Genomic DNA, 22,722 nt, shown 5'->3' with positions numbered 1-22,722 from the left:
TTGAAATGCAGTGTTTAAAAATATTCCAGTTCATGAGTCCATTTTGTGGTAACTGTCAGAATTGGGGAGTCCTATTCACTTTAGCAGTTGTAGTCATTACTCTCTGACATCATCTCCTCTCTTCTTGCCCCGACATGCATCTGTGACATGTGTCCATTAGAGTTCATTTCACAGCTTTATATCCCCACTACCACCACCTTCTGACCTTGGCCATGCCTCGATTCTCCTGACAAGCCCAGCTGTTCTGCACAGCACATCTGCAATGGCCAATTGATGCCCATACTGTCAACAGATTTCCAAATATACTTAGTAAAACACTCCTTTCCATGTTCCACTTGATTCTTTTTAATTTATTTCCTTGCTATGTTTTGTTTTGGTCACTGAGGTGGAGCATTGGCCTCATGAGGCAATATTATAGAATGAAGTAATATTACTATGCACTCTCACCCTTCTCTCAGCCTCTAGCTATTAAGTATAAATGCTGTGAAAATGCACTTGTCCCACTGACTTCATTCTTAAGAGTTGTATCATAAAGTCCAGAATAGGAGAATTTAAGGCAGTTCTGTAAGTTAGATTGCTCTTTAGATATTTAAAGAAGTGCTTATTGCTCATTCAGTATGACTTTATGTACTTCCAATCTTATGATGGAATTCTTTATTTAATTCATTCATGCAACAAACAATTCACTTCAGCATTCAACACATATTCCGTGAGGACCTACTATGTTTAAAGGACTGTGCTGGCAACTAAGAGTTTACAAAGATAATGTATACATATATAATATATAATACATATATTATCTTTGTAAAAATACATTATCTTTGTAAAATATATGTATTATATATTATATATGTACTATATAGTGGAATATTACATTGGAATCTATACAAATTGGAATATTATTCAGCCATGAGAAAGGAGGACATTCTGCCATTTGTGACAATATGGATGGATCTTGAGGATGGTATGCCAAGTGAGATAAGTCAGATAGAGCAAGACAAATGGTGTATGATATCACTTGCATGCAGAACCTAAAAAAGCCATCCTTGTAAAAACGGAGAGTAAAACGGTGGTAACTAGGGGCTGGAGGGTGGGAGATAGGAGAGATGTTGTTGGAGGGTACAAACTTGCAATGAGTAGTAAATAAGTCTTAAAGATCTAATGCACAGTATAGTGAACACAGACAAAACTACTGTGTTATAATCTACAAACTTAAGAAACTAGATATGAATTATCCTGCTACTAAAAAGAAATGATAATTATGTGATAAACTAGAGGTTCTAATTTTCACAACAATGACAATCAAACTACAACATATAAATGTTCAATTCAACGTGTGCACCTTACATTTACACAATGTTATATGTCCAACATTTTTCAATTAAAAAAATTGCTTTAAATTTACAGAGATAAATAAGATACAGCTTTTACCCTCTAGGACCTTACAAATAGAAAAGGTCCAATAAGTATAACACAAAAAAGAAACTGAAGTGAAAAGAAACCCCCGTGAAGGCAGCATACTGAATGTCTAATTTCGAGTTGGGGGATTGAAGGACGTTTTCCAGAAAAGGCAGCACTCACAATAAGTCTTGACAGATGAATTTTGATAACGAGAAAAGGTGATAGAAGCTAAGAATCAATAAGCAGCCTGGGGCAGAAGATGAAGACACAAGCCAGCAATTCTAAGAAATCTGGATGAAAAGATGTTTAGGCCCGAGAGGAAACCATTTCATGGTTTTTAGAAGAGGACATATTTTATCTGAGTTTTAGATCACTCTTGGCAGCTATGTGGAGGATGGATTGGAAAGGAGAAAAACTAGAACCAAGGTTAATTAGGAGGATAGGTGACAATCCAGGTGAAATATAATGAAGGACTGTTTATTTTAATTGCCTGTCTCTTAATTAAAACGTAAGCTCTATGAAGGCAAAGTCTTTGCTTTGTAGACTGCTGGACCCCCAGCACTCAGAACAGTGCCTGGCCTATAGTTCACTAAGTATTAGTTGAATAAATGAATAAATAAACCAGCGAAAGAATGAATGAATGAATGAATGAATGAATGAATGAATGAATGAAATAAAACAATGCAAGTGCAGAGAAGAGGTCAGAAAAGATGTTTGCCTCCAAGATGAATTCTCTTTTCCTATTGATGCATGCCATAGCCAGGTCCTTTTCGAGTGTTGGCAACAGATGCAGTTTGTTGGAAAACCTCCCAGATTTGCCTGTCTGTGCTCTTTCCAGCGTCTGTGGCATCTGCTCCCTCAGCGCCCACCATCTTCCTATCATCTAGAGCAGAGGCTGGCAAACTATGGCTCTGAATCAAATTGGTCCTGCCACCTGTTTTTGTGGGGGCTTGTGAACAAATAATGGTTTTTACATTTTCAAATGGTTGGGGGGAAAGCAAAAGAAGAAAAATGTTTTGTAAAATACATGAAAATTACATGAAATTACAATTTCAGTGTCCATAAATAAAGTTTTATTGGAACACAGCCATGCTATGTTTATATATGGTCAGTGGCTGCTTTGGCCTTACAAGGGCAGTTAAGTAGTTGAGACAGAGACTGTAGGGCCTGCAAAGCCAAAAATATTTACTCTCTGGTCCTTTACAGGAAAAGTTTGCCAATTTCTGTTCTAGAAGAGCTCTCAGAAAAGGATGTGAAGTTTACTCACAATAAGGAATAAATTGTTCCTCAGTGAAATCTCCTAAAATATGTATTTTAAAATGTAATAGGTAAGACAAGGTATCAAATTAAAAAAGAAAAACCAACAAAAAGGGAGAAAAGATACTACTAATAGTATTAGCTGTGTATCGTGTGCTAGGTTGTAAAGACAAACAGTTCTTTACATAAAATTGAGTGTCTCCTTTCCTTCCAACAAAGCTGCAAGACAGGCACCACTTTTCTATAGATGAAGAAGCTGAAATTCAGAGGCGGGATCATTTTTCCCTGGGTCACAAAAGCAACACAAGACAAAGTCAGTATTTGAATCCACAACAGTTTAGCTGAAAAACCACATCCCTAACTGTATGTAACTTTAGAATTTCAGATACAAATGAGCAACTAATGTTAGGTGTGCACACAGGGGAGAGGGGAAGTGGGATGTACCTTCTGTCCTTGAAATTGCAGTTCTGGGGCAGGAAGATGGAGAACTGTGGAAGCATGAAGCCGGGTGGCTGTTTTAATGGAAGAGCATCTCCTTTCCCAGCATAATGCAGCTATTGTGGCAGGAGAGGAGTTAGGGCTGATTGAGCAAGGCTGGGCTGCTCAATTTAAACATTACAGCTGCAAAGCATCCCACTAGATTTGGCCCTAGGACATGAATGAGAACTCCAAAAAAGATGGGCAGATGAGGCTTTTATGAACCCAGAAGGTACCAACTTCATTATTGGCAATGAAGGGCTGGAGTTTTTGGGAAAAAGATGAAAGGGCCAAGAAAAGATGCCATGGGATGAAAAACAAACCAAACAAAACTAGAAACACCCTAAGGGATGTAGCAACATTAGTTGAACAGAGACGATCATTAGTAAAGGAAATATAAAGAGACCACAGACTGGACAGAAGTCGGAAGTTTTAACTGTTAAGCATGGAATCAGATCCAGTATAGAGTTTGGGTCTCTGGAGGATGAGGTTTGGGAGAGGGAAAAATGGGTCATTTAAAGCCAAACACCTATGACACATTTCTACTTGTTGTTGGTTGGGTAGCGATGTGTGAACATTTTGGTCAGATAACACTGGGCTGGCTATAGGAGGTCCTCCGTGAATGGGCTCCCCCTCAGACGATGGCAGCCAGTGGCCTCTTCACAGGCAGGTGCCTGAGTCAGCTGTGTGGCCTGCACAGGATCTTCCCAGAAATCTCCTCTGCCATGCACATTGCATCACTCTATTTCTAAAGCAAGATGAGGAAATGCGGGTTTAGAAAAGTCCAGAGATTTGATGAAACCACAGAGAACACTGATTGGAGCCCCCCCCCAACACACCCACTTTTGTGTCCTTTCCACCACACTGTCTAAAACTAGGTGCTTTTTTTTTTTTTTTTTTTTTTTTAGATTGGGGACTATTGGGGAACAGTGTGTTTTTCCAGGGCCCATCAGTTCCAAGTCAAGTTGTTGTCCTTCAATCTAGTTGTGGAGGGCACAGCTCAGCTCCAAATCCAGTCGCTATTTTCAATCTTAGTTGGAGGGGGTGCAGCCCACCAGCCCATGGGGGAATAGAACCGGCAACCTTGTTGTTAAGAGATCACGTTCTAATCAACTGAGCCATCCGGCCGCCCCCTAAAACTAGGTGCTTTTGATTCATCTGTCAACTGATGGCTCTCTTTAAAAATGTATTGCACTCCACAGAGTGGAATTACTAAGGTGGTGATGGCAAAATTTTAACCATAATGGAAAACATGACACACAGGATCAATATTTCCCCAAATCTGTTGGTGAGTGCAGGATTCATATACATGACCCTGTGACCCAGTGGGGAAAAATGTTCCATGTTTGAATAAGTTTGCCAAATGCTGGGTTACATAATTGTAAACAGGTTTATTTACCATGAGACTTCTCAGAACTTTTAATATGCTTTCTTTCATATGCTGTGAGTATCTTCAATTGTAGCAAGCAGTGTTCCCAAATGTATTTGACTAGGGAGCACCCCCCCCATCCCATCCCACCCCCACATGTCTTTATGGTGCACTCATGGGAGCAGCATTTAATGAAACATTTGGAAAAATATTGGCCTAAACATACACTGAAATTCCAGCAAGACTAACACAGTTTTTCTATATTTCATCTTGTTTAGAAGAGGTTGCAAAAATTTCCTTATGACAGGAGTTTTGTAGATGAGACCTCAATACCTGTCACCTTGGGAGAGAAAACAGATTTTCATGCTCTGGTCATTCTATCCTTTACCAAAATAGTTAAATACCTAAGTGAAAACTGGAAGCGCATAAAACTGAAGCCATACTGTATTCATCATGGGAAATTAGCCACAGTGAATACTCAACACATCATGGGCAGCCATGACAATTAGGAAGCTATGGAAACATCTGCCAAAATCATGTGTCTGAAGGGCGATTTCTCATGTTTTCAACTTTCCTAGGAAGCTTAGATTACTTTTCTGAGCAAAGACTTGTCGCCATATTCACCATTCCACCAGAGTAGCTGGTCAAAGCACTTGCCTATCTGTGCTCTCTGCAAATACTGAGCTCGCTGATCCAAGAGCAAAATGAAAGGAGCCACAGGGTCAGAAGGGCCCCAGGGGACGTTGTGACCACAGATGGTTTGTGCCTCCAAGATCTCTGGTCAACTTTTGGTAACAGGAATAAAGTTTCTTGTTTGAGTCCCAAATCTGTCCATACAATCCTGCACCCATATTGATCCTGGGACTTCTGAATCTCTTCCCAAGCCAGCATCTCATTGTCTATTTTCAGTAAGTACCATTCTTCCCCCAAATCTTAGCTCCCCTTTATATTAGGTTGGTGCAAAAGTAATCGCGGTTTTTGCAATTATTTTTAACCTTTGAACTGCAATTAGTTTTGCACCAGCCTAATACTGTCACACCATCAACTTTCAATACCAAATTCACTTCAGTAATCTTTACCCAGACCTCCTCTTAGTTTTGCTTGTTTTATCCACTGTCACAATCTACTGATTTCTTCTGGTTCATTGTCTTCCATTTAAAACACCAATATTAACACCAGTATTAAATACCCATGCCTTTGGTATCATCTCTTGTAAGCTGTCCTTCTTACCTGACAGTTTTCTCCATTTGCCAATTGATTCTGATACATTTGGAGAATTTTTCTAATTCTCATTTCAGATTTTATCTAGCTAGATAAAACACCCAACACCTGAAAGCCCACATCCTGCAAATGTGGCATAAGTGAGGATTTTTAATGTATAAAACATGTCTGTATGAAGCTGATTATCAACAAAGCAGTTTAGTGGGGGAAATTAAAGGCCCAACCTGTGAGACAGGTTGTTGGGGAATAAACAGCTTGCCAGCTGTGACCCTGGACAAGTAACCGATCTTTCTGTGCCTCATTTTCCCCACCTGCAAACTGGGGAAAATAGACTACCTTTCTCATTTGGTTATTATAAGGATTAATTGAATTAGCATATGTAAATGGCTTATAACAGCAACCAGAACATAGTAAATGCCACATAATTATTAGCTATTATTATTTCTACCACTAAAAATAACAAAAGCATCTCAGAATAAAATGTGGAGATTTAAGTGTTTTTTTAATTTCTTTTTAAGGCCCAGATTATAAAAAGGACCATCTACCTAAAGTTCACCAGCACACTTACTATATTGGAGAAAAGCGTCCGGCATTAGAAAAAACTGGAGATCTTAGATACTTATGGCGGCCTGCCTCAAACAGAAGCTTACCAGCAAAATACAAACACGAGTATGTGGGTGAAATTGGCTGGGGAATACCAGAGTATGATTTTCTGAACAAAACAAGGCTGGAGAGTGGCTTTCACATTAAGGTATTGCTCTTAAATTTATGTTCTTCATAGCATACTGTTTTCTGATTTGAATTCTTTCCGAGGTTGCTTCCGTAGGAAACACCATGCTCTGAGTCTGTCATAGGAAATAACATTGTGGGGATTTGAGTTTTGCAGAAAAGCAAATGTGTGAATAAACGTACTTGCTACCATCTTTCCTGTGTAGTTCCCTTAATACATGCGAGGAGAGGTGTGAAAAAAATGAAGCCGTTGGTAATCCGCAAGCATTGGTGTTTGGCTTGTGGAGGAATTCGGTTTCACATTTATGCTGCGCCATTCACACACGTCCCCCTGCCAGCCCGGCCTTATGAGTGGGTGGTGTGATGGGAGAAGGCTGTGCTGGACACATCCGCAAGAGAACACATGAGTCCCGGATCTCTCAGACCCTCTGTGTTGATGATGCCTTTCATCAGGTAGCCCAGAGGATGCGTAGGGACTTGGTCTTCTTTCCCCTTGGTATGTGGGTGCCAGCATGAGCCCAAACAGTCTCCCCTGAAACAGGAGATGGCACAGGGGATTTTAGAAGTTATATCTGAGAATCCAGACTATTTCCCAGGCAGGCCTTTGCATTATGTGAAAACGGAACATGTATCAATTATGCCATAACAGGATTGCCTCAAATGCTCAAGGCAATCTAGTAGTATAGCCTCATAAGGTAAAGGTGAAAAAAGAAAGAGCCTTTTCCTGGCCCAACCTGCACAGTAGTACTAGAAAGTGATTGGGAGCTCAGTCTTTGCATCAGACAGACCTGGGTTCAAATCCTCACTCTGAGGTTGCTCTGGCTCTGTGACCTTGAGCTGGTGAGTTCACCATCACCGCTCTCCTCGTCTTCCCCATGAGTGTGTAGAGTGCCCACTTCACAGAACCGCTGGATTCCTATCTTCTTCTGCCACCTGTGAGTCGCCTTAGGCAAGGACCTTCACCTCTGTGTCTCAATTTCTTCATTATGAATCTTAGTGTTTACTTTACCCGACTGTTGTAAACATTTAAACAAGTTCATATTTGCAAAGTGCTGGGAACAGTGCTTGGCACATATCAAGCACTCTATGCGTTTAATATGATTGTTGTTATGTTGTGAGGATTAAGTGTTAGAATACGAGGCAGGCACCAAGCTGGATGTGTTGCCTGTGGGCTGACATCCAAACTTCAGCTCTTAGCACCGTCGTGGTTGTTGTGCGTGTTCTCAGAGCCCATGAAACGAAGTGAATGCTCAGATTCTTAAACTGAGTCCTGTTCCACTTAGGCAATAAAGATGAAAATCTGAAATTTGGTTAACTATCAAAACTGGCTACCAGCAAAAAGAGTACAGCCCCAGAACAAGGCAGCTGGTGGGAGAGCATCCAGAGCTTTCCTGGACTTGTTGCCTGTCTTTGGGCGATGCCCTGCTTTGGTACGCAGCCCTCAATCTGTGTGCCCAGCTTGAGTGTGTATAGCTTCTCGTCCTTCTTCGTCTTTAACTTCAGAACACATTTGTTTGCTTGAATGAAGCGCATTCAAGCATTCCTTGGGCTTTGAAGCAAGCTGGAAATCCAAAAGAGACGTCAGCCACGACTTAGCATTCCGGGAAGGTATTTATTCCATTTCCTTTGTTCGTATTTCACCAGTGGTTTTAAGTCACCGCTCTCCTTGGCAGCGCTGTCTTAACCCCTGTGGGATCGAGTGTCAGCCATACAATGATCCGTTCCCCCAACTCGTGGCACACTCAGGAGTTGGGCTGGTTTGACACAAGCTGTACGGGCCATTGATTCTCATGTGTGCAGTTGCTTGGCCCTGGCATTTTGACAGTAATTGTTTTCAAGGATTTGCCTATCTCAGGCAACAATCTTAAACAATACCTGAAAGGATTCTTTGGACTTAGAACTTCATAATGAGAGCAGACAGATTCTCTGAGCATGACTATACATATGAGCAAAGAATCAAATATAATTTTCCCATCAGTTAAGGCCGAGACTTGGTCATCAAGGCTGCCAATCTTCCCCTCAGCACCCAAGGTAGATGGCAATATTTGTTTTTGAATTTCGCCTCAAACTTGGATTCCTTATCAACCCAGTTACTTCCGGTCAATAAGACTTGGCATGAATTGATGTGTGAGCTGACACATACACACACACTCTAGGCATTAAAACAAGCGCCTAGTTACAAATAATACGTGAGAGTCTGTGGCATTAACTCACACCACTCCTCACTAGAGAGCTAGTAAACTCCCTAGCGTGAGGTAAGGTAGGGAAACGTCTAAATCCGCATCCTATTCTTTCTCTGGTTCCTTGTCATTGGTGGACCTCTATCACATCCTCTGCTGTCCTTATCCAGAATAGTTCCAGCCAAGATGGCACGTTGTTTCAGTCTAACTTCAAAGGCTCCTCAGTGTCTCTGACTGTAATTCCTCAGAACTTTTACTTTAAACACAAACCTTCATCTAGTGGATTTTTATAGCAGCCTGAATAGCTGCTTTTCCTAATGTATTGCTCCCGGGTTCTATTGGCTGGCAGCTAAGGAAGCTCAGGCACCTCGAGGAGATTTCGGAAAATGCCTGAGCTAGCTGCTTCCTACCTGGGAATGGTCTTTCCTGTTTGTGGGCAATGGGAGGGGTTCTGCAGATCATCTAGATTTTGGTAGAAAGATAATAACTTCCAGGCTGAGTGACATGTGAAAAATTTTCTCACATTGCACAGGTCAATAAAAATCACAATATTGAGTTTCTCTTCTGGATCTTTTTTGTGTTTAGCTATTTCCTACTCATTCCTATGTGGGTTACAATGCCATAATAATACATGTGGATATAAGCCAGTAAAGATCACTGCTTTTGTTATTATCTCAGATTTAAGAGCAGCACATTCTTTTTTTTTTTTTTTTAATGGATTTGGTCTCTGCCAAACTATATGTGTTGTTTCTGGAAGAATGCGTGGAGACCATTGAAAAAATTCCTTTGGTTTCAACGTCATGCTAAACTGAGGATAATTTTGACTGCTTCTTAGCTCAGCATGTCTCCTCTCCCCTGGCTTTTCTTTAATCCAAACCTCAACAGTATCTGCTGGCTTCCTGATGTCCATTTTCTGCTCCTCCACTCTGACCTCATGACCAAATGATTTCAGTCATTTGATTTTCCCCCAGAAACAATGTTATGCTGGAATTGATGACGAACTCTTATAGGTGTGGACCCAAGGACAGTATTGCATCAATTAATCATAAGGTATATTACAACCAATATACCATACAGTATAACAACTTGAAAAATCTATAGAAGGTAATAAGGAGAACTGTGGGAACCCATTAGCATATTTATATGTGATACAGTAGAAGATACAGTATAAGATAATAAAAAGTAAACTCTCCAAGGCTTTAAAACTTCTGCCCCACTTTTAACTGCAGCAAATTCCAGCGTTATGAAATACAGAGGGCTTCCTTGTGACAGTTTTATGGACAATTGAACAGATTTCTGATGAGATGTTGAGTTTCTTGATGGTTGTTGAATAAACCAACCCCAAGTTGGTTGTTTCGTTAGACATTTTTCTCATCGTGATTTATTTAGAGAAAAACAGACATAAAAAGAGCTACACTTGACTTAGTATTTACTATGTGAGGAAGGTACTGAAATTATTTCCATTTTACAAATAAGCAAATGGTGGTATTGACAGGAGAGGTTACTTGTCTGAGGCCCACAGCTAGTAAATGGTGGAGCTGGGATTTCAACCCAGGCCATGAATTTAAGGACTTAGTGAGGAGTAGTGTGTATCTGAGACGAAGTGACAGAAAAGGAAGTCAGAACATTAGACTGAAGCACTGTGCAAAGGGTGTGTTTTTGTTATCATTTTTTTTTTAATGCAAGGTCTGGCTGGGGTCAATTCCAATCGCCTTCTCTTATAAAGTCGGTACCCTTTTTTCGTGGCTGTCTCAATTTTCTCCCAGCGTCCCATTCTGTGTTATTTGCAGCGCAGCATACTTCATTTATAATATTAAAATGAATTACTAGTACATATCGCCCACTTATTTGATATAATATGATGTAGCTTAGTAATAGTAATTTTTGAACTTTTATTTAATAAGCACTGTATAGTGTTTCAAAACATACCAGCAAATAAGAAAAGATAGACAAGACAGGCAGGTCCTATCAAACCACACCCCTTTGTGGTCCCAGCCTGACCCCATGCATTCTTCCAAACTGTCCATCTTCACACAACAGTGCCCAGGAAAAATTTCAACTTCACCTGGAAAAAAGCATTGCCAGTGCGGAGCTGATCAGTATGTAGACCACCAATCACATATTTCAGAATTTCTGGGTGTCTTTCACCCAAATTTCTCATTTACTTTTGGGTTCCTTTGGGCAAGTCACAGTCACCAATGTTGGGTCTCACACTCTTAATTTCCAGATGTTGTCACCAGTATAGAAGATTTTTAAAAAGACCATAAAGCTTCCTTTTTCAACCACGTTATACAAGCAAAATAGAAAATAGCTTTTCTAAAATTAGGTACGTCTGTGGATTGCTGCTGTTCCTCCCCAGATGGGAAGTTCTCACTTTATACTTCTTACAGTTATTTGCATCCTAATTGTTTGTGGTTTAATATAAAAATAATGTCATTAGCACCTTTTATCCTGAAGTGCTATATAAGTGATGCATTTTCTGATACCACAGGAAGCTTTCAGTGAGGGAGTGCCACATGCTGACCATCTGTGAGGGAGGAGAAACATCGGGGAAAGAGGCCCTCCGTTTTCTTGAAAAAAAAAATATATTAACTCCATTAACCTCCTTGTACACAGATGTTATATTTTCCCCATTTTACAAAACTTGGCTTCATAAGATTCCTCAGATAAATGGAAGGAAGTAATGTCCTTTAAAATTTTTACTTGTTTCTGAAGTTATGGAAATAAATTTTATGTTTGAGGCATCCTTTTTCTAATAGACCAGGAAAACAACAGGGAGGCATGTATCGCTCCCTGTACTGTGTCCACAGCAGCTGCGTGAAAAATAATGTGTTTGAAATGGAAGCACCTCACTCGCCAGGGACAGGCCACCTCCACATTATCCTGGGCACCCCAGCCCCAGTGGCCTTGCTCCTCAACAAAACACAGGGCTTTCTCTCTCTTGTGGAGATGACTTTAAAGATAATTATTGGAGAACTGGAAAAAAATACATACTGTGTTTCCCCCAAAATAAGACCTACCCCAAAAATAAGCCCCAGTTAGGATCTCAGCCAGACGGACGCATTTAGTACATTATGAAGATGTTCCAGAAGATGACATGACTGTAATTGAATAAATGTAGATTGCTGTACATGAAAAAAATAAGACATCCCCTGAAACTAAGTCCTAATGGAGCAAAAATGAATATAAGACCCGGTCTTATTTTCGGGGAAACACGGTACTAAAATTCACACCTTTTGTTAGGATGTGGAAAAAGAAAGAAAAGGAAGCCAGTGTAATTTAGAGCCTAGTGGGTGATCCTTAGTTAAGGAGCATTAAAAATATGCCATGGTGGTTTAAAACTTTTGAAGGGCTTGACATAACAAAATCTCTTTACAGCAGTACCTTGATCAGTATTTGGTTGAATACCTGGGAGAAGGTGTGTAGACTAAGGGTGAGAATCTTGGGGGTCATCTCAAAATTCTGCTTACCACCAGGATCATACTAATACTTTGGAAGATTGTTAAATGGATTAAGTGAGATGTGTGTGCAAAGCACTTAGCATAGTCTCTAGTGTAATAAGTCAGTAAGTAGGATCTAGTATTATTAATGTCTATATACACTGTATTTTCTTGCCTACATAGATTCTTGAATTGCATTTTTATAAGTACATTAGAAACACGATGGCATATGTTGTTCATTATTTGGATACTCCACAGAAAACAGAGATACTGGGGCATTAACTGGCAACAAACTCATAAAACCCAATGTTTAGTCTACTTGCTGAAAGTAGATGTACATTTTCAAATTATTTAAAACCACTGCAGTTAAAAACAACAACAACAAAACGACCAGGACATAATTCATACTGGTACTGCAGCCCATATACAATGTGGCCTGAGAAGTATGGGTCTCTGCATTGTTCTTTTTTTTTTTTTTTTTTTTGCTTTTTTAATAAGAAAATTGCATCACAGGACCCATGCCTTAAACACTGACATTTTTCAGAAAGAATTGTTTTGTTTCTACTCATGCTCTGAATATAAAATGAATACTTCAAATGCTTGAGTCACACAAAGCCCTTTATGCCCCCTTGCTCCCTTCAATAGTTCCAGACTAGAATAGGCAACATTATGCAATTTGGTGATCCAGCTACAACAATGAGAACACTTCTCACTGTCTGTGGGAAGAAAGACACAGAAGGGGTTAACAAGAATATTTTGCAAATTGAGGCAAGTAAAGAAAAAAATCCATTAGCATAAGAAAAGGCAGCCTTAGGGGATTTTCCACTCAAAAGTGTGGTACTGAGGGCTCTGTGTTACCACGGAGAGGATGGAGAAGAGAAACCGTAGTGTCTGTGCATTCTTAAAGCACATCTCATTGTATTCATTCTACTGGAGAGAAAGACCTCATGGTTATAGGGGTGGAAAGAGGTTCTATCTAGTAAAGCCAAAATTGGATATGTTAAGAAAAGCATCTGGAGTCACGTACAGCAACAAAGCAAAAGGATTCCTTAGTAATCAATCCCCAGAAGATTTCCTAAGTGTGTCAGGACGAGACTAGAGGGGTTTTGAGATTTCAAGTGAAAGTATTAAGCAATGATTGTTAACTAGAATGGGCGCCAAAGGTCTGCAGTTGATTTAAGTCAAATTGAACAGTTTTTAAACTCATTCAGAAATTGTGTCTAATTCACAGTATTTGAATGTAGTTAGCAGATATTTCCCTTTTATTAATACCTACATTTTTTGAAAGTTTGCTTAATAGGAAATATCCAGTTTTGAGTTATGATTATTTTTGGTAGATGAAAAAATTCAAAATAATTTAAAGACATTTTCAACTGATTTGCTTCATATGAAGAATATACTAATTAGTTGTTATCTGCTTCTACGAATAAGTTTTTGAATCAGTTTTTTTCTTTACTCTTATGAACAACTACCAGTGAAAAATGATATTTTTGATTCTGAATTTCACTAAATTTAACACGACAGTGAGCATGACTGTCCAAATAAGTCATGATGGATTTCATTAATGAATTACAATAGAGAAGGTCCAGCTTATTTTAAATAACAACATTTTTATGATGTTATACACGGATATCTATAGAAGCAATAGTGGGGAGGGAAGAATCTGTCATTTTGTTTCGAAGTCTTTCCAAAGTAAGAAAATGCAATTTTTGGTTATAGAAAATGGGAATGAATATAAAAGAAGATTGCCCATGTCCTGGAAAATGTGTCCAGAAGCTGATAATAAAATTATTTATAAATCAATTGATAAGGTCAATTTTCAGTGAATCAATGTGTCAGAAATCAACTGAAGACACGAAAACTACACTGTGATGTTTCCATTATATACAGCTGACTGTTTTTCAGATTATCTGTAGAATAGTGGGGCAACCTTACATTAACATCTTGTTTATCTTGTCACTTTCTTTGTTTATTGGTCTGAAGCACTTGATCAGGAAAGTCCTTCTAAACTAAAATTTGTGGGAAAAGAAAGAAGAAAGAGAAATTTTTTTCTTTTTAAAGTAGTAGGTAATTCCTCTAATGTTGAAATTAGCATAATATGATTTTGCTATTTTTTATGACTATAGCATCACATATCAATGTAAGCAAAAATGCATTTCAAAACTGAAGGAACATTCTTTTAGTAATCCATATCATCGCTTCCCAACCCTTGTATGGAAAACTGAGAAATGATTATAGACTGAAACCCTTGTCAGTATGAATCTGACAACCCTATTCTCCATACTTATTCACAAGATGTGGCACTCATTTACTATTTTCGGAAAAGGAACCAGTATTTATATAGAGGTCACTTACTGAGTGATAACAGATCATTTCAGTGTACATGAGAGGATGTGGGGATGTTTCTTTTCTTAATGTGGGAACTGATTCTAAGCTGCTAAATATTTTGTCAATATTCTAAATTATGCTTTCTGAAAGGAGTTATCAGATCTACACTTTACTACAGATATCTATAACCCAGCTCTTTCCTACGTTATAACCACCACATTTTCTAATTCTGTGAAGGTAAAGTAAAAAGACCTAAACTGTTTGAGTCTAAATGGTAAGACGTAGTCTAGAATGCCTCTTTATTTAGACATGGAATCATAAAGCCAGAAAGTCAGAGATTACGGTCTACGCTGTTCTTGCTACCCAACACCTGTCCTTTTACAGAAAAAGTAAAGGACATAGGGTCCTATTTATTGCACTTCTTGTACATTTTTTTCTCAGTTCGAGAATCAAAAGACCATCTTCTTTTGACTGAATGTAACATTTCCTGTTTGATTTCCCTCCCTGACGTCATTTTGTCTAGAAACATAGACCCTTAGACATGTTGGTGCCTATTTACCTTGGAAGGACGGTACATTAATTTTCTTCCTTTTACAGTGTAAAGAAATAAATCAAGCTGCTATTGATGAATTAAGCCACAGATACCAAAACCCATGGTAAGCACATATGTATACATTTTTAATTAATTAATTAGTTTTCTTACTAAATTAGTAAAAGGATTAATTAAAAAAACTTTTAAGTATATTAGCACCTTATTTCCTTTTTATTTCAGGTAGGTTTCTTTGTAAAATTATGAATTTTTATTCCTAATAAACACAAAGCATTTTCACTATCTGTAAGAGGAAGAAAGCAAGCATAGAGTAAGCAACTGTTAGAATATAGTGGAGAAAAAGAGAACCAGCCTCTGGCAATTAAGAATAGCAACTGGATGAATAGGATAGCTTTATATAAATAATTCTTTATGTGGAAAAACAACAATCTGATTGTTTTTGGTTAAAAAAAAAAAAGAAAGCTCATTTCATGCTGTTGGCCTTGAAACCATCATAATGGGTAATCTTGGTTAATAAATGTAATCCTACTGAAGTCACTCACACAATAGCTTGAATTCATGAATTCATGCTATTTTAAGGCAGCCTTTAACTTAAATTAAACATGTCTAGCTCAAGGTATGTTAAATTACAGGAAAAGAACATATCTAGGCTTGTCATCTAGATGTAACATATAATTCAGATTCCTAAGAGGGGAAGGATCAATCAGCATTGCTCTTATAAGACTGCAGATTCAATAATGCCTTTGTTATCCTTAGATGTTTGGAGGTGAGGGTTTCTGGAGCCTATTTCATGTCATTTTTAATTGTTGAAGGATACAGCATTTGCATGTGCAAAATCAATGGATTTTAGCCTCTTTCTGCTATCCCACAACTATATAAACTGCACCCAAAAGAGACGAACCCTCAACCCCTATGTCAAAAGTCTATTAGTTACTACAACACAATCCCAGGAGAAAAAAAGATCACACTGGGCAATTCCTATAACTTATATATAAAGCATACCTTATGTTTATAGCCATAGAGAAATAGTTATAATTTATTGCATGCAAAGCACACGTTTTCATTAAAATGTACCACTTCATTTGTTCAGATAACATTGCAGACATCTATCTACAAACTACAAACTATCTACAAATCTATCTACAAACATCCTATCAAATATTTCCAAGCAAAAAACGAAACAAAAAACATTAAAGGCCATTGAAAATCAAAGAAACTTCAACAAGCATTGGTGACATAATTGTGAGAACTTTCTGCCTTTATTTAAATGTAAAAAACTTATTAGAAAGTATCTGAGAAACACTGAAGCTTGGAACATTTCCCTTGGATGAGAAAATGTTGGCTACATTCATTTCTAGGGAATATGTTATGGATTATACCAGGTCATGAAGATGCAGGAAAAAACACCTTGCACTTAGGGGACTGTGGATTCAATTGGAAAACTGGATATATACGAGAAGAAAAATAAACCCAATTTGCATAGGTTGAGTGACAAATTAATAATGAAGACAACTATAAATAGAAAAGTTAAATTTTTTTAGTATATTGGTGAGACCCTGGCCTCATCTGTAGCTTCGCTAGTCAGAAGTCAAAAACCTAAATGCAGCCTGCCTCTAGAGCAGGGGTGTCCAAACTGCGGCCCGCAATACGTTTTTAATTGGCCCACAGCAAATTCCAAAAATATATTTAGTTTACTTAAATAAACCAGGTGAGGCAATACATACTTCACCTCGAGTGAGTGGCCTGGCTGTTTGTGTTATTTTACCGCATGTGGTCCTTGGTAAAAACATTGAAAAAAGTTTGGACACCCCTGTTCTAGAGGCTTGAAGCACATCCAACTGCCCAGAAGCCTTCCTGTCCATCCTCAGGCTGGGAAGATGCCCTTGAATAGGATGAAGACGAGTTCAGGCCCAGGTGTGCCCTCTCCCTTGGATTTTCTACGAGTAAGTGCGACCGAGGGCCACTCTTGCCTGGGCAAGGTTAGTGCTTAGCCTCCCAATTAATTTTCATGTTCTATCCTTCTCGGTCAGAACATTTACTCAATAAATGCAGCACTTCCTGAGCTGGGAAACAGTATATCATATTAGGTACAGTGCAGCTGGACTGCAGAAAGCAATGGGAGGAGAGCAAGATGAGGGTTCGATTTTTGTAGAACCTGGTGGCTAGGTTAGAGCATTTGGAATTTAATCCAGGAACAAAGAGAATTCATTCAAAGATTTAAAATAGGAGGCAACATGATCCAAATTTTTTTGTAAGCTCAGTGTGGAATGTTGGAGTGGTGTGTGGAGAATGGATTGAAAGGTGACAAGAATAGTGGTAGGAAGATCAGCTAGGAGACTCTTTCATTTTTAACAGTCTCATCGTGAGTTTTCAGTGCGCTTTGCAAATGATCCAAAATAAATTGTGATTCTGGAGGGCTGTGGAAAGGAGGAACTTTCAAAGGAACGTAGGCTTTACATAAATGGAAAAAAAGAGGAGACGATATTTGCTGTAATGATGGGAAGTAAAAATGTATTCAGTGCTGCAGTGAAGCCGATTTTAACATTATCTTAATTTTACAGGTGAAGAAATTGAATTTCAGAAGCCAAGTTACATGACCAAGGGCACAGAGCTAACATTTCCATCCGAGTTGACTGATTCCATTGACCTGGGTTGGGAGCTGGGCTTAGACATTCTGCTGTGCAGGCAGGGATGAGTACCACCAGTGAGGACTGAGAAAAGATGGGGGGCTTGTGCCCACATTAAGGACAAAAAGAACGAGAGCTTCTATAGGGGAAAAGGAGCTGGAAGTTAGGGCCCTTAAGACAACAGAAAGCTATTAAAAGTCATTGACAACTTTCAAACAAGAGCGGGTAATACAAGGAAATGGAAATCCAAGAAAACAATAACAGACACATCTTGGAAGTTATGAGTGGCCTTAGAAAAACATTCTAGGAAGAGGAGGGTGATTTGAGTCAATACAACCAATGCTAAAGAATTTTTGTCTGTTGACATAGTGGAGGCAGGAGTCCACTATGTTTTTGAGATTAGAAATCCAGTAAAGAACAATGACAGGATTTCCTCCATTCTGAGGACTACTTTTTAAAATTTAACTTTCTTGAAATCAGGATATGTTTTATAATAGTTGTTTACAAATGTTGTGTACAAATGTGGTACCTCATTTTTTTCTCCCATGTAAAGCTGTTATTAAGTCAGTGGTGTGTTATACAATTTATTGAATTGTAAAGACCAACCAAGATATACTTCAACAAACATTAAATGAAGACCTGCTGTATGCCAAGTGCTCAGAATCTTAAAAATTAATAAGCAGAGTCTTTATTGTCAACTAGCTCACAGATTTTCAGGACAGATAGATATAAATAGAAGATTTCAATACAATGTCCTTTGATAAAGAATGATTGCAGTAACTGGGTGTGGGTTAATTTTTGTTTTCTTCTGAATTGAAACATTCTCTTGTTTTAAATATCTTAAGTTTCTCTAGATATGTGTCCTGCTGATTAACTCATTTTCATATAATCTCCTCTGTTTGCAATTGTTTTCCAATATACACATATAGTATTTCTAATTTCAACAAGAATAAAGAATGCAAATAGGAAATGGAAGAATAGTTTACGGTTGAATTAAAGTCATAGTAGAACACACTGCAAACAGTGAATCGACATGGCTTTTTGTTTCGTTTTAAGGAGTGAATTCTCTAGAAGCTACACACCATTACTGAAAATTGGGGGTGGGGTCATGGAAGTATCTTGTTTTGTTTTTCTTTTCCTTACATTTAACACAGTGCTTGGCATATATGGGGCATTCAATACACATTAGCACTCAATACATATTTGCAACTCCTACTTCATGTGGTCATAACAGCACAAACTGTTATCGTTCAGGCTGGAGAAGCTGGAGTCATAAGGACTTGCTGAGAAAGATGAAATTTCAGCTGGTTTTAGAAGGAACATTTTAGGAAAATCTCTGGCTGCTTACTTGGATGAATGTTTTATCCATGCAAGTGAAAGTGTTGCTGAGATTATAAAATCAACAGAATTATTCACAGGCAAACATCATTCTGTAAAGGAGCTGCTGACATGCCTCTGACCTGATGTTACGACAAAGCTGCCTCTTTGCCAACTGGGGGCTTCAGATCTTTCCTACCTATTTGCCAATGTATAGATTTGTCTTAAAATAATACCCGATGGAACACTTCAAGTTTCTATCGTCTGTCATTGTCAGTAGATGGGGGGAGGTGTTGTCCAGAAGGCTGTAAACTCCGGGGTAAGGACAATCACACTGGATATCAACCATGGAAGAGAAGAGCAATGTGAGTTTCAAAGGATCAGAATTCATACAAACTCCCCTGACTTTTCATTTACTCGAGAGTCACAGAAACACTGCTCTTTTCAGAGCATCGGGCTCTCCCAGTCTGCTCTCTTGTCTGCCTTTTCATAATCACAGGATTTGTTAATAAGCACCCACCCTCAAGACGTGCATGGCCTGGCACAGTTGGAAGAGTGCTGAATCAGGAAAGCTGGTTTCCCTGGGAATTTCTCTTTCCCAAGGAAATAATGCAGGAGATGCACAAAGGTTTAGCTAAAAGGGAGCCCAACAGTGTTCACAGTAATACAAAGTCAGAAATAACTGAAGAGTCCCCCAAATAGGGGATTGTAAGCAGTTATAAAGCAGTATGAGTACAGTGATCAAGAGCAAGGCCTTGAGGACAGACTTCCTGAGTTCAAGTCCCAGCTTCTCTACCTATTAACTGTCATACCTTGGGCAAGTTATTTATGCCTCAGTTTCCCAATCTGTAACATGATCTACTCCACTAGGTTGTTGTATAGATGTGCTGTTACATATATAGCACTTAGAACAGCACTTGGTACCTACTAAGTACTCAGTTGTAAATTGTATTACCATATAATTTATGACGCAAAACAGGGCACTTTTAAGAATGAAACAGGAAGAGGATTGAAATGGTCACAAGGACAACAGACTAAACTTAAACTATCCTGAACAAATCAGGGCATCCTATTAACAAATATTATCTATTAGTGAAATAAATGAGGTATATTGAAATAATATAGCAAAATGCATCTATTAAAAGTCATATTATTAGCTAAAAACAATCAGTATGGAGATTCAATACAGGCTTAGAAATTTCATACTATATAGCTGAATTAATCTCCCAAAAGTAGAACAAAAAGTTCAAGAGATAGAAAAGAATAATGAGAAAAATATAAAAATTAAAAAAAAATCAAAATTATATCTAACTAGTAGGAGATCAGAGAAAATAGAAGAAAATCAGTAATACAAGAACGTTTCTCAGAAGGGAATAATATGAATATCCATATGGAAAGTCTCCATCAAATTAAATTGGGGAAAAACCACATCAAGGCATGTCACTATGAAACTTCATTCTACTGGCATAAAGAGACAATGCTAAAGCCTTCTAGAGAAAAGCTGGGATATTTTTACAGGATCACGAATCAGTAAGGTACCATACTTCTTGACAGCAATACTGGACTCTAAAAGACAATGGGGCAAGGAGTTCCATGTCAGACAGAAAGTGACTTTCAACCTAGAATTCTGTACCTCCACAAACAATCAAGAGGGACAGTGGAAAATTTTCAGACATGTATGTGTTCAAAAACATGCACCTCAAAGCATCATTTCCTGGGAAGCAACTGGAGAATATTATCTAGCAAGACAAGAGGGATAAACCAAAGAAAGAGAAAGGAATATGATTCAAGAAACAAGTGACCCAACAAAGGTGACAGGCAAAGGGAATTCCCAAGATGGCATTAATAAAGAGAATGCCATGTGGCCATGCAGGGGCTTAGAGAACTATCAATTCAGACAGGAGCAGGACAAATGGGGGATCTAGAGGGAGCCTTTACTATATACCAATACGGGTTAAGTTCCAGAAGGACCAAATAAGCTAAAATGTGGCTGCATTTGGAGAAAAGAAAGTGGAGGCAGGGAGCAGGGAGAGGAGGAGCATTCTTTTCTTTCTTTTTTTATAAGTGCTTTAGCATTATTTACATGTATTATACACATGGACCTAAAGTATTTCATTGAAATTGAAAAAATTAGTACATTATGTACTATGTACAAGGTTTTTTGTTTTGATAAACCTAATAAGTACATTATGTACTATGTACAAGCTTTCTTGTTTTGATAAACCTAATAAGTAATTATAAAATGGGACAAATAACAGTCAACTATAATTTTAGTAGTTAAGGGCTCCGAAGTTGAAAAACTTTCTGTTTGAAACCAAGACTCTTAGTACTAAAGAAATATTCATTGACCTGAATAAACAGGGTTTTCTGTTGATGCAGAAAGGGATAAGGTGTGCCTGTATTTGGCATTGATTAGGTGCATGCAGAAAACTGCCTCTTTCATTTCATAATGAAATACTACTGCCAAACCAGTTGTCACACTCTCACAGACTTAAATGACAGCCACTATTTAAAATATATTGGTACCCAAATAAATGCTTTTTACTTGGAGTTGTTTTCCTCAAAACATCCACAGACCTTGACAGCTTTCTATTTTTAAGGTTGTAGTTGCTGGCACATTAGAGTGATTTCCGCAAACATTAAGCAGCAAAATTCTGCAATGTTTGAGATCATTATACCCATTCCCACTTTGGGCCTTCAGGACTGTTACTGAAAAACTCACTTCACATTTCCTTTTCCCCAGAGCAGAAGGGGTCTCAGGAAGCTGCAGGTGTAGTCAGGTCAGCACAGAGCTCCCATGTCACTGCTGCAATGCCACATAGAGAGCTGGTGCCCATTTATCCATTCGATAAATACCCAGCTGCCAACTATGTGCCAAGCACCATGCTAGGCCTGCGGTTTCAGGAGTGAACAAGACAGATACAAAGCCTGCTTTTTATATCCTATCAGGGTAGGCACGGCAAAAACAGCCTGATGCACGATGGATAATTTCATTGCAGGAGGTACCATAAAGGAGAAACGCAGGGTGCGTGTAAATGTTTGTTGTTGAATGAGTATTGCTCATCTCAGGATGGAACACTCACAGTGAAAGGGTAAGATGCCATTATTTTAGAGAAGCTATTGTTTTTGAGAGAAAAACTAGCTAAAGAACAGACAGTGCTGGTAATAGGAAGAAGAAAACTTACTGGGTAGGCTATCACTTGTTGCCCAGGTAGGGGAAAGGACAGTTCATTTCAGAATGTGGCCCTTCACTGCAAATTACTTTCCATGCGATTTATTAAATGAACTGACTTCTAAAGTGTGTTAGAAACAGGCACTGTAGATCCATTGGCCTATCATCTCTATAATTTCTTAGCATTGCAGACACCAGGACTGTAGCTATTGCAGCCTGTTTCAGGACACCAGGGTTACGGACAGAGCAGATGCTGGACCCAACAAAATGGTTTACGGCAGTGAAATTCAAGCATGGACTGCAAACTGAAAATAAACAGATGAGCTAAAACTTTAGGCTCAGGCAAATAAATAGAGTTCACGTACTGAAAAGAATACCAAAAAAGAAAAAAAAAGTATTTGGGTTATTTTTATTTCACTATTGTCTATTCATTTTTATAAAGCTACAAACATGTAATCATGGTAATTTCAAACATTATATTACCAACATTTACGTAAGTAAATGTTCACAAAAGATCAATAATATCATTTAGCTTAGATCTGGATTACCAGATGAAACAACAAAATAATAATCATCCATCCCATTTACTGTGTGTTACTTACTATCATTTCTGCTTTTCCTTACTTCTTTTTCTTTTTCTTTTAAGACTGCTGA

The 22,722-nt window shown here is 38.4% G+C and overlaps 1 protein-coding gene across 1 annotated transcript in view; it reads left to right on the top strand.

The window, feature by feature from the left end:
* The window catches only part of SPMIP2 (sperm microtubule inner protein 2), a gene marked incomplete at both ends in the record, with an annotated part of 64,030 nt that overhangs the window by 28,648 nt on the left and 12,660 nt on the right, over window positions 1-22,722 (top strand). Inside the window, 2 exon segments of the mRNA XM_081077360.1 lie at window positions 6,244-6,476; window positions 15,000-15,058. Of these exon segments, the coding sequence (XP_080933486.1) occupies window positions 6,244-6,476; window positions 15,000-15,058 (292 nt within the window).

Source organism: Rhinolophus hipposideros (assembly GCF_964194185.1).
Source record: "Rhinolophus hipposideros genome assembly, chromosome: 16".
Classification (NCBI taxonomy): domain Eukaryota; kingdom Metazoa; phylum Chordata; class Mammalia; order Chiroptera; family Rhinolophidae; genus Rhinolophus; species Rhinolophus hipposideros.
This window is presented reverse-complemented; position numbering and strand designations above follow the sequence as displayed.